General features: G+C 40.5%; 1 protein-coding gene and 1 long non-coding RNA gene across 4 annotated transcripts in view; one reads left to right on the forward strand and one right to left on the reverse strand.

The window, feature by feature from the left end:
* The first annotated feature begins 2157 nt into the window (after positions 1 to 2157).
* Positions 2158 to 3435, forward strand: LOC108442461. Its single transcript, XR_001859038.2, has 2 exons — positions 2158 to 2373; positions 2880 to 3435. It is a non-coding gene; the product is annotated as an uncharacterized LOC108442461 (long non-coding RNA).
* Positions 3436 to 4537: 1102 nt separating this feature from the next.
* rassf7a (Ras association domain family member 7a) overlaps positions 4538 to 17300 on the reverse strand; it is a 42736-nt gene continuing 29973 nt past the window's right edge. For all 3 annotated transcript variants that reach the window (XM_017722512.2, XM_017722515.2, XM_017722513.2), the window contains 5 exons: positions 12460 to 12640; positions 11043 to 11938; positions 9347 to 9521; positions 7830 to 7916; positions 4538 to 4808 (listed from right to left, as the gene is read on the reverse strand). In XM_017722512.2, the coding sequence (XP_017578001.2) occupies positions 4777 to 4808; positions 7830 to 7916; positions 9347 to 9521; positions 11043 to 11938; positions 12460 to 12562 (1293 nt within the window). In that variant the 5' untranslated portion in view covers positions 12563 to 12640 and the 3' untranslated portion in view covers positions 4538 to 4776. The remainder of the gene's footprint in view (positions 4809 to 7829; positions 7917 to 9346; positions 9522 to 11042; positions 11939 to 12459; positions 12641 to 17300) is intronic.

Here is a 17300-nt window from a genome sequence, read left to right on the forward strand (position 1 = left end):
ATTTTGTGGGACTTCTTTGAACGGCATACGCCTTTACATCAGAAAGGTCTGGCGCGACGTTTAGGTCTCAAATACAAAACCAACACTGAGTTCTCTTCGAATACTCTTTACAACCAATGTTAAAAATTGTACTTCAGCATACTGTGGGCAGTTACACATTTCCAGAAAAGAGATTTCAAAACCCCTAAATCTTACTATAGTGTAGCTATAATACCTGATTTGATTAAAGGTTCTTTAATATCAGTTCATTCTTAAAAAGCATGTAAGCGTAAGATGGCACAGAAAGTGGATCTAACAGCAGACAGTGTGTTTAACAAGAAATGATTGTACTTTCATTACAAGTTCATTCATTTTAAAATGTAATTGTTCAGGCTAGTAAAACATAGTTTTTGTTTTTAATGTTGTGTATTTGTGAATGTTAAAATTTTGGGTTTTTTTCTGTTCATTGTGTTCCCCTCACAGAATTCCCTCATAATGATCATTTGGCCAGATCTTCACATCCAGCGTCATTGCCTGACCTCACATATCCTCATTTGACTGAATGGGTACAAATTCCCACAGACACACTCCAAAATGTTGTGGAAAGTTTCCCAGAAGAGTGGAGGCTGTTATAGCAAAGGGGGACAACTCCATGTGAAACAAGCTCATGAAGACGTGTGTGTACCGCAGAGTGAAAGAAAAGCAGCCAACAAGTGCTCAGCACCTCTGAGTGCTCATTCAACACTACCCCATGACGCTGATTGAGAGAAAGCTGATGAAAAGTGTGCAAAGCCGTCATCAAAGCAAAAGGTGGCTACTTAGAAGAATCTCAAATATGAAACATATTCTGCTTTAACACTTTTTGTTTACTACATAATTCCATGTGTTCCTTCACAGTTCAGATGTCGATATTAATGTAATATAAATATAAAATTTAAGGAAAAACATGGAATGATGTGTGTCCAACCTTTTGACTGGTATTGTCTGTATGGAGAGAGAGAGGGAGAGAGGAAGGAGAGGACTGCCTACATGAGTGATCACTGAATCGTGCAGCTTGGGCGCCTGCAGTTGTGCACGTATGAAGTGTGTTTACGCGTTACTGTACATTATTAATCATCTCATCTCATCTCACAACCGACAGCTTTGTTACACCCAGTGACACCCACAATAGCTAAAAAGGCATCGATCTAAAATACTATGACAAAATAAGCATCATATCTGTATTCAAAATACAAACGGAATCAAATTAAAACATATTTATTCGTTCTTAACGTTTCGGTTTTACTTCTGTAATTAACTGTAATTAACGGTCTTTTCCCACTTATTTCGTTATTTGTTGATTTCTTTACAGTGCGCTTCCTACATGTTTCTGCTCTGATTTTTATAGCGTTGTATTTTTTAGTTTGCACTGTTTCGCAATCTACAGTATTTCCAGTATCTCAGAAGGATCTTTACAGCAGTTCCATCTCCTCCTTACTGTCTGTCTGTCACAGCACGGCGTTCCCTCTGCCGTTAAACCAGAGTAGCCCGGCCTTAGGTAGGAATGAGGGTCTGTTCAGATACACTGGGTTTTTTGAAAATGGCTTTTTCGCGCCACCTCTCTCTCTCTCGCTCTCTGTGTCTCTCTCTATCTCTGTGTGTCTCTGTCTCTCTCTCTCTCTTCTCTCTCTCTCTCTCTCACTCACTCACTCACTACCGACTCCACTATCATGCTGCATCCTTGCTACGTGCACATCTACACCAGCTTCATGGCAACACGGTACACAAGCGAGCAGAGTCCAACCACTTTCCCCGGGCGGGTAGGGTCTCCTTCCACTAAACTGATAAAAAACGCCGAGCCTCACTCTCCTACGCGGCCGCTGAATCACAGCCGGCGCGTGAAAAATCGAGAGACAGCTGACTGTGTCAGAAATTGTGATGAATATGGTCAATGGCGGGAAACGGACCTGTCAAAAATGGTTCATTCCCAAAGTAAGACGTGCAAAACCGAACGCACCGCACCCCAACTATAACTCAGACCAAATCCACCTAACGCGCTGCTGCGGCTCCGCCCTCCCTCGGCGGTCCGCGATTGGACACTCAGGTCTGGGGGGCGGAGCTTGCCCGCCAAGAGCACTCTGTCGCTGGCTGAGTGTCAACGCCACTAAAGCGCGATTTGCATAAGCAGGTCAGGTTGCAGACGCAGAGGAGTGGGCAGGGATGGGGTAGCGCAACTGAACTGAACTTCTGCACTGCTCCTCTGATCCATTCTCAAAATCACACTTTATTCAGAAATTCCTCAATTCGGACATCTGTTCGCACTTTTCCGTCTGTTTGAGCAGCACAGCTCACATGGCGATTTGGATCCCTTATTCTGTGCTCAACCGATGCCAATGGATGGAAAAAACTTGAGTGGTGAGTAACTGTGGCTCCTAGTGTAAATATCACTGATTATAATTATTACCTGGTAATAGAACAGACATTTCATTAGCAAAGGCTGTTGTACTGTCATATAAATGTGGTTATTTTTTCTTTTAGTGCCAGGATTATTTTCAAAGATTTGCTAAATATAGAGGTGCACTAAATATCTCAGCGCATAAACGTTGCCCCCTTTGTACAGTGGCCTCGTTTTAAGACATTTCGACAAAAACACACCACTCATTAAAGATAAAACTGTTTTCCCCTCAGAAATCTGTTCTCATTAATATTATATTTATAAGGTTGGGTTTATTTATGGGTGTCGAACGTCCACAGGTTTAAGTACATCCCAGGTTTTAAATTTAACAGAATATGAAATGTAACCAGTCTTGTCGTTGATAGGCCTAATAGTTAAACTCAACGGCTGAGCAGGGGTGATGGTGTAATGCGTGTTTTTTTATGCAGTGATTCTTAAAAGCACTTTCTTCCATTGTTTCCTATAGCGTGCTAGGGCGCGTTTCTGCGTATGTGAGATTTCTGAAAGCAGGTAAGCCACTGACTAACGCACATTGCGCCTCTTGTCCATTCCACTGTGCGTGTGACAGCGGCTAACCAGCTTTTGGACGCGCCTCTGAGTTCAGCGCTCGGACCGACTGTGGAGACCGCTTAAATCGTCCTGCCGGATGGCCGTAGCCCTCTCTCTTGGGTTTGTTCCTTCTCCATTACAGTAGTGTAGTGTACGTGCCACATGTCACAGTAACGCACTCCATCCATAGGCTGCCATAGGAGGGTGCCAAGACTTACGGAAAGGAGACTGAACTATCATCTTAGGTTTCCATACTGTGTCTCTTGCTTCCACGTGTGCACTGTACAGTGTTTTAACTCTGCTGTATTCTTCTTTTACTTATGAACTTGACCCCTCCTTCAACCTTGTGAACTCTTCAACTCAGTGCAGTTGCAGTAGGCTGACTTTAATACTGGTGGAAATGCACAATGCTGGTCACACTGTAATGGCTGTGTCTTGAACAAAAATGACAATTAAAGCTCAAATGAAACTAATTTTGCGTGTTATACTTTCATTTTTGTGCATTGTATTATATATGAGTAAAAATGCCCATTATAATCTCTCTGGTCTTAACACATGGGACATTCAGGTCTTTCATGCCTGGTATGGATGCTCGAAGCATGGCATCATGGGCCCAATAGGGAGTCTATGACATGCACGGATGTTCATTCATATCATGAATGCTTTGGTCCACTGGCTACCTTTGATTAGAACACTTTGGAACCGGTTGACCTTCCTGTATAATAATGCCTCAGTGTTGTCTTCCACATCAGTATTAATTTACCATTCCATGTGACCTGCCACTCATTTTTGCCCTCTATACTTTGCCATTGTAGCCAGCGGCCCACTGAAGACACTGCGAATAGTGTTTGTTATCTGAGTGTTATTCAGAGCCTTGGCAGAGAGGACTGATAGGTGCTATGGCTCTCAAAGCTGTTGGGATTTGGGGCTTAACTTCTTCTAGCTATACCAGACAGTTCCCTAATCTTATCACTCTAATCCGATTTCACCCAATTAATCTTAATATCAAAACAAGCCAATCTAGAGTAGCTCAGACACGCCTGTATTAGTATATACGCTTTTCTGGTAAGATGGTGTAAAATAGCTCATTTTAGGCTTTAGGCAACGGGACTGTTGTAGTACGGTTGCAGTGATTTGTAAGGTTCTTTACAGCTTTAACTTGCTCATCCATGGTTGCTGATGTTGAATAGCAAAAACAAAAGTGAAAATCGTTTGACTGGAATTCAAGCTGCGCAGGAACGGACAAATGATTCACCAGCTTGTCATTGCAATGTAAGTTAAATGGAGTGCGTCTCCATGTCGTGTGATGATTACTGTATTGCATATATCCGTCACTATTGTATGTTTACAGATTCTTGATGTGTTATGGAAGCACGCAATATTCTAATAGTCTTCCAGCTGGGCAGGATGTGGTGCTTCCTTTAGTATTACGGAAAAGATTTTTCCTCCATATTATGAAACATTTTAACACCATAACACTATTTGTTCTAATTCACATTCAACAGTGATTAAAAAAAGGAAATTGATAGACACAATACAAGCCCCAAGCCGAAGTTATCTAAAACACAATGCACGGTCTTTATTGTACTTAAATACATAAACAAAAGTAATAGTTCTCTAGATATATCTTTCTGGTAATATCTTACAGTAAATACATGTTTGCAATGTAACAAAATGTCAATATATATATATATACTTGTATATACAGACAATACATAGTATATGGTTACATTGATGAGTGGGGTCGTTACAAGCAGTAGGTGGTTAAGCACATTAAGGTGTAATAAGAGATCCTTGGCCCTGCCGTCCAGGTTTTACCTCCAAGACGACTCCCTGGATGTCAGGACTGCAAGACACACAAAAATATGATATAGAGTGATGCCTTCAGTGTTTAATTTGGGAAAGGTGACAATTTCGAGCCACCCTAAAGACTGTTGCTAAAATAAAACCCATGCACTAGAGAAGCTCTCCCAGTTTGTTCCATGCCACAGAGAAAACCTGGGACCACACAGTAACCAGCTTAAGGAGAAGGCACCCACAAGCCGAAAAGGAAGCCAGGTAGATAATTAAAATTAAATTAAAATGAGGTGCATTACACTGCAATAAAAACAGACTCCAAAAAATACATCTGAACATAATGAGAAGTTCCTGTGAGGATCATTAAAGAATATACCTCATTGTTTTTCAACCTAATCTCTATCTGCACACCTGCAGCACATGGTTGTTTACCATGAACAGAAGGTAATGGCTAACTTTGTTTTTCTATTCTTTACTACGGCAGATAAAAATGAGGTAAAAAAGGTATTTTTTAGCTCCTAGTTTATACTAAAATTTTAATGAATTCTTTGGACTACAAAACAAGCTTTCCATGTTATGGAGCTTTTCACAGTGACCTTAAAAGGAGGAAGAAGACAGAGCTGTATGCACCTCAGACCCCAGTTTAGCTCTGATCAGTCCACTCCATCAGTTTTTACTGGTGTGTATATCCCTTGAGATTAATGACTGGACAGCAGTTGTGCCAGACTTCAGTCTATGGCCATCAAGGTCACAGTTTCAGAATAAGTGTAATCCTTTCCCTGGCTCCAATGTGAAGAAAAGTGGGCAATGAATATACATCAACAGAATAATGAGAACAAGAATATATTTGTGTCTTAATTACATGCTATCATAATTAGAATATTGGTGGTGTTACCCTAAACAATCATTCATCGACACAGCAGCAAGGGGCTTTTTCATAGAGACGTATACCTCTTGAAATAGCAGTCAGAAAGAAATGATTTGACATAATACAATCACTCCACTATGTGGATCATTGTCAGTCCAGCACACTGTGGTTCATTCATGCTCTTCTATGTTTGTACAAATACTGTACTAACTGAACAACTGGAGATACAGTAATAGCAGTGCCATATCATGGTGATCATTGTTTGCCGAGCACACTGTCTTATTCTGTTGATAAAACAACTGTTACAGAGACAAGTGCCGTCAGCGGCGTTGTAATAAGATCGCCCTCCTATTACTCAGCATATCCGCACACATATACACACAAATACAAAACTGCACAGGGTCTGGATCAGCAATGCACTCAGTTCATTTTTGTTGGTGTTTAGCTCAACCATGAACCACAGATAACAGACACAACCACAGAAACAGGGCACAGGCACCAAACCAGCAGCAGAAGTTCCAGCAAAACGAAGGAAACGGCTTAAAAAGCTTGGTGAGAGAGCACGTCATTACAAAAATAAATGTTCAAGGAGAGGAGAAGGAACACTTTAGTTTGTTGTTATGAGCCACAAAACACCTTCACAAACACCACATAAGGATTCAATTGTCACCTAACTATTTTGTGTCAATAAATGCTGCACAGACTGCCAGGATATTGTGAACTATAGGGATGTGCATTTTGACTCATTTTGATGTTTGAGTATGTGAGCGATAATAATTGGTTAACTGCAGGGAAGGAAAAAACAAGGATGTACTTTAGCCGACAATAATGTAGGGTTATAGGCTTAATAGCACGGAGAGGAACAAGTTTTAAAACATATTTATATTCTAAAACAGGAAATGGATAGGTTTTTTTTGCTGGCTGAGTAACAGAAGTTTACTCTTCAGGTGTGCAAAGATGTCAATGCTGCCATCTTGAACTGAGTACTTGAGTACCCATGCACATCCCTATACTAATGTATACCCTATGCTATTGGATTGTATAAGATAGTAACTGATGTACAATAGTTTAAGCACCATAAGGTGAAGACACTGCAATTTGGCTGTTGCCTTACAGCCTGAACTACATTCTCATGGTGTGGCTTTTGAAGATGCTGTATAGATCTGGCTCTGAATACTTTAAACTAAAGTGTTGAGAAGGATACAAAGTTAACACTTCATCTGAAGGGCACCAGGCAAGGACTTGACAACTTGCACAACAAGGACTTTCAAGAATGAATCATCACTGTCAAGAACTGAATTTGTGGACCATCAAATCTGACTGCAGGAGATCCATCATCTCATCTGGCATGCCTGAGAGGTGCTTTCTTTTTTTAGTGATTTTGTTTATGCTCACATACTGTATATAAACAACAAGGGCAGTTCCTTGTAGACGCCTCGCAGATGCCTCAAGAGCTCAATGAAACATTCTTACATCTTCATGAACCAGTCTACTGTATGCAGGTTTCTAATTCTATTGTTTGCAGACAGTGATACTATAAACAGAAATTGGTGCATCATGACGCTTCATCGGATTACTCTTGTTCCTTACATCTTGAGATTTGTCTGTTTTTTTGATCACCTTTGAATGGAGTACTGCTGCTTTACGAAAGTTCACAGAGTTAACATTTACATTGAGCTGCAAATGATGAATGTTGTCTGTACTTTTCCATGGGAAAAATGCACAAAGCTTCAAAGTGATCCTCAATTTATTTACCAAACAGTGACACTTTTTCTTCAGCGCAGAAGCACAAAAGGAATTATTGTTTTGTAAATAAACTAAGCATAATTCCAGAACAGGGTTTTTTCTTCTTCCAGGAAAAGTGCAGTGTGCAGATTCCCTTGTAGCCTTTTTAAAGGACTGTGCGCGTATGTAACAATAGACTATTTCTAATGCAAAGATGGCTCCCATTCAACATTGAATATGAACAAATATCATTTCCCTGCCTTTTAGCCTTGTGTGGTTCCCTTCAGATGAAGTGTCAAAGCAGACATACAGATACAAGCTTTATTAGAGGAGGGTGGTTAAGGAGGGGACACCATGCAGAGACCTCCACCCAGAAAGGGCTGCTGCCGCTGGCCTTGGCTGAGAGGGGGGGGGGGTTTGCAGGGCAGGGTGGATGAGCAGGCAGGGCTGCAGCAGCAGGGTCTCACACATACACACCCTCAGGGTTGAGGCTGGACACCAGCGGGTGCTGTAGGTTACGTGGATGCCCCAGGAACTGCTTAGCTGTGGGGCGCGGAAGAGAATCTGTGGAGAGAGGAAAGGCTGCATCAGTAGGTCTGCATCAGTTCTATGCCAACTTAGCCATGCTTCACCCACAGTTGCGTTCTGTTGAAAGCTTGAACGAGTTTTACAGAATGCTGGCCAAAATCACTTTCAGCTGATAATTGCTATGAGAAAATACAGTCATATGTAGAAGAGTTCAGGCTCCCCTGGTTAAATTACATATATTGTTGATTTCCTAGTGAAAATAAGTGAACACATTCTCTACATACTACTGCACATTTTAATACCCAATTACTGTTTATTTACTGAATTGAACATATTGGGGAAAATGAAAAGTGCAAAATGTGGCCTGTGCAAAAGTCAGGGCACATTTGTTTTTCTTACTACCATGTTAAACTCAGGAAATAAAAAGAAAAATGGTCAAAAAAGTATTTTGTCTTATATGCATGTGACAGGTCTCAATGTAAGCAAATTCGATTAGTTACCCAACATTGCCCAACTTGGTAGCATAGCATTTCAAACTGAACATGGCGAGTAAACACACACGCAAACACACACACAATTTCTAAGCCACTGGCCGTTCCTTCATTCAGAGATCAGCTTCTCCGGAATATTGAGATTTTTGCTCTGTGGTTTTTTTGTACATTAAAGATTCTCTGCATTTGCATTTGAATGTCACTACCCTGTCTGAATGTTACACTTGTCCTTCAGGGTCGCGGGTAGTCATTGGGTGGAAGGCAGGGCAGACAGACACATACCTGGTCACCCGGTGAGACTAAACAAACAAGAATAATTTCTGCATTTTGTGCATTACAATTTTTGAATGAGATTTTTGCAATGTCCTATAAAGCTAGTCCAATCTTACAGCAGTTCCTATGAAAAGACATTTGTGGGTGGAGAGCAGTCAGGTCAAATTTAGTCATGTTCCACAACACAACTACGTCTGTGCTGGTCCTTGTACGCCTAGGTCAGGGCTGCTAGATCCCAGGGCTGCTGTGACCATCTAGGTTTTGGCCAGCCAGAGTATATCAAAGAAGTTTAATTCTTTCGACTAGAATTTGGACAGATATAGTCTAGCAGCTCTAGTGGACAGCTCTAAGTACAGGTGTGAGTGGGGTCCAGCATGTCTAGAGAGACTAGCGGCACATTACTGTATGTCAACAAATGCAGCAAGATACTGATGCTGTAGATGTGCGCGGTACCTTTGCTCCAAGCACATATCACAAATGGTCACAGAGACAGATGGTAATAGAAAGTGTGAACAGGCCATAGACAAAAACTCAAATCCAACCAGCCAAAGACAGTTGACAACACAAAAAAAAAAACTTAAATCAGTCGTTTGTTGCTAGTGTCTTCTAGTAATATGGGAGCATGTGTTTTTATGTGGGTTTGATAGGTTTAGGTCAGTCCAGCAATAACTAACAACCCCCTCATGTTTTTAGTTGCCATACCATTGTCTACTGATCTGTTCTGCAGTAGCTGTGCCAGCTCCAGCTGGTCCAGCTGCTGGTGGAGATCTGTGCGGGAGGAGGAGTGGGCTGGGAGCACACCAGTCTGCTGGATAAACTGCTGAAGGTTACACTGCCTCAGCTCCTTGTTCAGTTCCTCCAGCTCCTCCTGCTTAGCCTGCAGACACACAAGATTTTTTTATTAAAATTAGAATGCAGTTTTAGTAATCTTGCTTAACTCAGTGTAAGTTGATTTATTGAATATCTTCAGAACCTTCAGAAATGGATTCCAAGATCAGTCTGGAAAACAGACCCATATCTCAAATTTCTAAATCTATTTTTCCTTTTATCCCCATTAAAGTCCACAAATAATTTTTTGTAGTTATATATATATATATATATATATATATATATATATATATACACACACACATCAAAAACTAACACATTTTTACATTACCAGTTCCAGCATCTCTTTACCTTTTAGAATTAAACAGATGTGTCTTTAAGACTGATACATGCAAATGGCCAGTTTTCTGATTGACTGCCCTCTATTGTGCCTTATTCAAAATGCAGCCCAATCTGAAACAGTCCTTATAACTTTAATATGAGTATGGCTATACTGCTGTAGACTGAATAGACGTATACATGCTTTTGCAGTCTTTAACAATGTTAATATACTGCTTTAAAATGTTTTATTATTTAAAATCAAGGGAAAGTTGTTTTTCTGTGATATGGCCACTTCGAAAACCAATTTCAATCACAGCAATTTCAGCACAGTCCAACTCTGCACTTCCACTACACACCACAAGAGGGCATCACACCTCCTAACAACTACTGCTACAGAAGAAAGTTCATGCCTTGGAGCTCTGTTGACAGTAATCCAGGGATTTGTGCTCTGAGGGTGTGTTTTAACACCCACAGTCTATGATCTATTAGGGAAATGACACAAGCCAATTACTTCAGAGGCATACAAGTCAAGACCAACAACAGGCCATGTGTCAGACACAACATGACAACTGATGCTCCTGATAATTAACATTCTGCTCCTTCTCAGGCCTTCTGCACCTTTGGGAACTGATTATATGAAAAATACTACCTTTCCTGGCAGGAGAGATCATTAATAGTCCTGAACCTGCAAGTTAGGATGATTTCAGACCACACTTTATTTCAAAGCTTCACAATACTGAAAATCTCTAAGATTCCTAAGTAGCCAGCAATATCTTCCTGCCAGGAACATCCAATTCATATATATTCATATATAAGTAATTTAAAGTGATATATTCAAATGTTAAAAAGTGTTAAACACATTAAACAAAAATAAGGTATATATATATATATATATATATATATATATATATATATATATATATATATATATATATATATATATATATATATATATATATGTGTGTGTAAGACATTTCGATTTCAGTGTTTTTGTGATGTCACAACAAGCAAGATATTTACATACATCTGTCTATTCAGCCAATAGTAGTTTAGCCCCACCCATTCACACTGAAGTTATATGCAGTGTTTCAGCTTCGAGTGCTCTTTTAACGAGGCACAACACAGACCAGTCAATCAGAACAAAGCTTATTTATCTTATGTTTCTGTTGCTGTTTCTTTAAGACTGATATGTTTGATTCTAAGAGATGAAGAAGGTTGGAAAATGGTCATGTAAAAACTGTCTGCTTACCTGCAGCACATTTTCTGCCTTCCCTAGAGCCTTTTCAGTCTCCACAAGCTCCACCTCTAGCTCCTCCCCTTGTTTCTGCTGACTCTGGAGCTCGGCCTTCACTGCACCCATGGAGTCCTCTGGCCCCGCCTGGCTGGGCGGAGCTTCAGCCTGTAGCCTCTCTCTCTGAATGTCCTGCTCCAGCTGCACAGAGCGGGCAGTGAATTCGTGGAGCCTGCGGCTGCATTCATCCAGCTTAGCGTGCAATTCGCCAAGTCGGCGCCTCATGGCCTTCTCTCGCTCTATTTCAGCCCTTAGCTCCTCCTCCCAGAGTTCTTCATGGGCCAGCTCGACCTGGTTCCTCATCATCGCCTTCTCCAGGGCATCCGTCTCCTCTTGCAGTCGTGGTTCTTGGCCAGGATGCCGCTCCCATGACTGTGTCTCGTGCTCTAGCACCTCTAACTGGGCTTCTAGAGCCTGCAATCGCTCCTGCTGCTGAAGAATGTGCCGGAACACTTCCTCTTTGGTTGGTCCAGACAGGTAACTTGCGTGAGGCACTGGGGATGGAGATGCTCTGGGCTCAGTGGAGTCTCTGTGACCCAGATTCTTACGGGACTGTTTGGGTTTGGCACGTGGGGAGCTGGATGGGCCCAGGTTGAAGGTGAGGGATTTTTTGGGCACACCTCGTTTTGAGAGCTCTGGCTCAGAAGGTTTGTGGAGAGGCAGAGTGCGGTCATGCTGATCCTGGCTATCACTGCTACTGCTGCTGCTGCTGGGACCGGTGCGGCGCAGGTAAAACTGCACCTCGCTGCCATGCTGCCCGAGCTTGGCCAGAGACTCCAGCGGACGCTCAGTGGCCAGAAGCTGGCGCTCTGTGTCCCTCAGTCTCTGGATGAGGACATAACGGCCTGTCTGGCCTAGTAGAAGCAATGATAGCAGCATGAGCGTGAAGTTTACTACATAATGCGCACCTGCATTAAGACAATCTCCTGGGACATAATTAACAGAAATACAATGGACCATAACCATGTTCCAGCAGCTCAAAAGGGACCAGTGATGCTTAAGTAATTTTTAATTAGCACTTCTGCATTTCAATATTGCTGTACCTTGTAAATATGAAATAAATAACTGGTGCATTTTCAAGATTTGTCTTAAATCTTGAAACTGAAAGAAACCAAAAAGCAATATCCTAAACCCAGAACCTAAACTGAGAATTTGTGATAAAACAAGGTATTCTAATATAGTGCACAGACTGTCCAGATATGTTTCTAATCTATAGATAGATTGCCCATTTCCTGGACACACACACATATTCCAACATTAAATTACATCGTTCTATGAAGATTTTACATTAAGAATCCTTTTAAATACAGAAACAAACTCTTAAACTCTTAAAATAAGAGCTGCTTTGTAAGACAATCGTATGCATCAAACTTGCCTATGGCCTGAGCGAGAGCGATGACCACATCCTGACAGGAAGTCTCCTCGGAGAGACCACACACCACCCGCACCACACCATCCACCCACACCTTAAGCTCCATCAGCTACGCACTGGCCTCAGCTCAGCCGGGATCAGAACAGATCAAACACAATCAGCACTGCATGACCTGGTGTAGATTCTGGAGAGAAAAAGACAGAACATATTACAGCAAAGAAAGGGTGCAGGAACAATGCTGTTAAGGTCAAATTTGAAAAAAGAACCACATGAGTGCCTTATTACAACAGGACTATGATGAAAATAAACTGAATTTGAAACAATTATGGTTAACTGAATACTTACAGGTCACTAACAGTAGAACACGTACAAATAAAGTATTGAAAAAATAAAACGTCTACAGCACAGTGCAAGTCAGAGACACTATTCATTTTTCCCCCCATCAAAGCAACCATTATGTATAAGTTCTTGATTTTTCATTCATTGGTTTCAGGAGACTTGATTTCATTTTTTCCAAAAAAAAAAAAAAAACCTGCAGAGATATTTTTCCATGCAACTTCTAAAACTGAAATTGGATGTGTTTAGAAGTTGGTTGCCTTTTCTGCTTTGCACAATCCAAATAACCCAAATATATTCAGTGTTGTTAAGGTCTGAACTCTGGGGTGACCAATATATTGTTCTGAGAACACCAGCAGCTTCTTTGTTAGATTCACAAATTTTCTTTTTTTTTCCTGTTTCTTTTTCTCAATAAGGGTTTCTTGACAGCTACACATTCCTTCAGACTCCTAGTGTTGAGTTGTCTTCCCACAGTGAAAGGATGGACAGAAACACCTGTGGATTTTTTTCAACTATGAAACAAGAGTGGAGCTTGATTTTCTCCTTTCTCTCAAAGATAAAAACACTGAGTCCTGTTTATCTGAAGGTTACAGTTTTGGTGGTCTATCATGTCTTGCATGGTTGTTAGTCCCATTTTCTCTAAATCTTTTAATAATTTTTTAACTCCAGTTTTGAAACATCTCCTCTGTGTGTTTTCACTTATTTTCTTTTGACTTTTGACTGTTCCTTATTCAAGGGGATATCTAATCTCAGCAGAAATGTCTCCTAAAACATTAATAACTTGATATAAAGATTGTTTTGACTAGACTTGAAATAAATGAAGGGAGGTCTCTGACTTTTCAGCACTGTAACTATCCAACTTTTCTCCCCCAAAGCTAATACTTAATAGTGCCTATACTGATCCATTATTGGAATCAGCATATCACTGCAAAGCACACATTTTGAAAGCATACAGAATGTCCATCTTTCTGGTATTATTATGACCTAAACTAAGTGGTGATTGCAGAAGCTTTTAAGAGCCTTTAGAGGCTTTCTTTACAGTTTACTAACTCCTGTTGTCTCTTCAATGCTTCTTTGAATAACAAAGCCCTGCAGGTTTGCCAGAATTTAGAGTTTGAATGATGATGAACATCTATTCCAGTGGGTAAGCAAATTTCAAGTTATCATTAGCAAGAGGCACTTCATGGCTCAAAGGCGTACCTCTGCTCCAATTAAATGCACCACTGGCTCTCTTCAAAGGAGTTATGGCAGATTAATACTTAAGGGAACAGACAAGCAGAATGGAGTTGCAGCAGGAGAGTATATGCATGTGTGCGTGTTTCCAGGTGTGTTCAAACATGTTTGTGTGTTTGTAGGTATGTGTGCGAGTGCCTCCACTTTGAAGGTTTTCAACAGTAACAGATTGCACAGCTTTTGTGGTGAATAACATCAGATAGGTTGGCACTGCAGCTGGTAGCAAATGAGGCCCCAAGCATGAGATTAATGTGAGTGTCTTGATGGATGCTGGCACTGTGCACTTTTACTGCACTAGTTTACAGCCTTTGTAAGCAAATGGTCTGGCAAAGGCAACCACATTGGCTCTGAAAAGCTTCTTCCAATAGGATGGAGCAATACTACACAGCAAAAGCAATATTCAAGCAGCATCTCTCAGTGAAATAAACAGTCAGTCTAAGGATGACGAACAGCCTGAAGGAAAAACTGACAGGTAGGAGATATCACATAGAGCACCAACCGATACTTCAATTAAGGATATAATACTGGCCAATATTTACATTCTGATGAAAATCCCACCAAATAAGCACCAATAATTTTTCACTGGACATTTTCTTTTCCCCCAGCTTGCTTCATCAGGCAAGTGCACTGAAAGTTCAATGACCCAAACAGATTTCTGCTTTTAAAAATATTTTGCAAATATAAATAAGCACACATACACAATAATTGAGAAATTTATCATAGCAGTCTAGTGACTGCTTTCTGTAAATGGCAATGTCGGTGCAGGATGATTCAGTTTTATCTGCTTGTTACATACAAACTCTGCAAAATAGCTCCAGTAAGGATGGGTCCAAATTGACCCCAGAAAAGCTTGAGACGGAACTGTTTTTCCCCACAGCATGATGGCAACTTGAATACAAAACTAATGAAGGTAATGAAGTATGTTGTTCGTTGCATAGGCTGTACTTAAAACAGTCAAAACTACCCAATTACTGAAATGGCATCTTGTCTGACAGTTCAACTGATGTTTTCAAACACTGCTGTCCTGACTTTACTTGTTTTACTTGCCTCTAGCAACCAGGCAACTGTTAATATTAAGCCCTGTTAGTATTTTATATTGTAACTAAGACACCTCTGCTACAAAGTAAACAGGTCACTTTGCAGAAATCACCACACTAATAATCACCACCTACTCGCTTCTAATATGGACTACAGGCTAAACTGGTAATGAGGATAACATAAAACACCAACAAAAAAATGTGAAGAGATCAAAAAAGAACTAAAATCAACAGAAACCAACAAAATCGAAAGGAATTCTAAAACGTTCCTGTGCTACATTACTTACATTATTTAAGACATTGTGATTATGGTTGTGTATTTGAGTTTAAAATTTATATCCATAAGGTCCAATTGTGATGTTTGCGTGGGTTTATGTACCAAAACATCCATTTTCATATGACCATTTCCTCCTTTATCCTTTCAAATTGAACAGGCTGTTTTTGTAACCATGCCTTAAAGACTAATATATGTAAATAACTTCTGTTCCAAATGGCTTCCCTATATTATGCATCAATCAAAAAACAGTCTGGGCTAAAACATTATAGCTTATATATACACTTATAACTTTAGCAAGAATGGTTGGAGCTAAACTGCAATATGCTGCACAGGCAGATTATATGTAAATGTGTTGGTTTTTGTGAAACAAAAAAGGGGCATTTTTGTAGAATATTTTCCATATATGGATTGTATGAACAGGGAGAGTGAAATGGTATGTTTTGAAAGTTTAACAACAATTCTGTACCACATTGAACTTTTCCATTTTAACAAAAGTAAAGTTTTTTCATGATCTGACCCTTCAAAAGTGTGACTATTGAGGACAGACAGTCAAATCAGTCAGTAAGACACTGGCTGACTAAAACTATTGCAAAAAACAAAAAATATAAAATTATGTTGGATTATATTATTAGTTACAGGATTATATCATCAGTTATCAGATATTATCAATTATTGGCCTCTTAAAATCAGTATTGGCCATGACCCAGAATGAAGGTAAAGAGGGTTTTAAAACGAAGAACACTGAAATAGCTCCTCTTGACGACTTCATAGTTCATGTTTATCACATATGAGAAAAGAATGGGGATGGGAGGTACCAGTACCAGCACAGAAAGAGTTTCAAAGAGGAGGTGCCCACTGGAATGCTGTGACTTCATCCTAGCCAGTGTAGTGATAACAAAACCTACAGGACACTCAGACCAATCACTACCCAAGTCATCTACACAGTCAGGCCATAAGCACCCTGTGTGTAATGAAGCAATAGCTAGCCCTTTGGAAAAGTATGTAAACATGGATCAGAGAGGGACGCCATTAAGTTTGGGGCCAACCTGCTGCATCTGCTCCAATCAGCTCTGTCCATTGTGCTGTTTCACTTACTCTTTCACTAAGTTTGAAATTGTGCTCAGCCCACAGACACAGAAGCCCAATATTATCAGTAGCAGCAGAGCACTAATGCAAGTAGATTCATTTAATCAAACTGCTTTCAAATTCCTCCCTCACCACAAGTATCGCTAGTTGCATTTGGTTGATATACTGTCACTACGTTTGATTAAAAAAGACGTGACCACGATTTGGAACTTTTCAGATAGCAAACAATTTCAGATAGCTTTCATTCATTGTTATTACTACTACGCTGGAATGACACCACAGAGTAGTGTTGGTGGTCTATCCCTAAAATCTTCTCCTGACCCTCCTCCATGAGCTAGCAGAGGAATGCTACCTTTCAGGCCAGTGTGAGGGGGAGAGACTAAAACAAATCTTCTTTTGTCTGGAGTGCTCTGACAGGCTTACACACTAAATCAAGGCCAGGGCCCCAGGGTACACGTCCCTACACAGGCTGAGGGTTACCACAGCTACCAGCCGGCGTAGCTGTATGATAACACTGAGGGGAGTTGAGTCAACAGGTACTACTAGTGTTAGGGTTTAACATGTTAAACATGGGGTAAAGTTCTCAGGCTTGGCCCTGAAGAACCACTAGTTCTGCATTTTCCCTACTATAATAAGGAGTTTTGTTCAACTTATTCTCTACCTGCTGAATCTGTAGAACACAGTCGATTATCATGGACAATGATGTCCCTGTACGTAGAAAAGATCAAATCCCATGAAAAAACACATAACAGAAGCCTAAGGGCACAAGCTAAACCAACTAACCGGCTGGATTTTCTGTTCTTCTACCAAGAACAGGAAAATGCATTGGAATGTTTGTGCATGGTAACTGACCGTATGCTACAAATGCATTGATT

The sequence above is a fragment of the Pygocentrus nattereri genome, chromosome 11, assembly GCF_015220715.1.
Source record: "Pygocentrus nattereri isolate fPygNat1 chromosome 11, fPygNat1.pri, whole genome shotgun sequence".
Taxonomy (NCBI): Eukaryota; Metazoa; Chordata; class Actinopteri; order Characiformes; family Serrasalmidae; genus Pygocentrus; species Pygocentrus nattereri.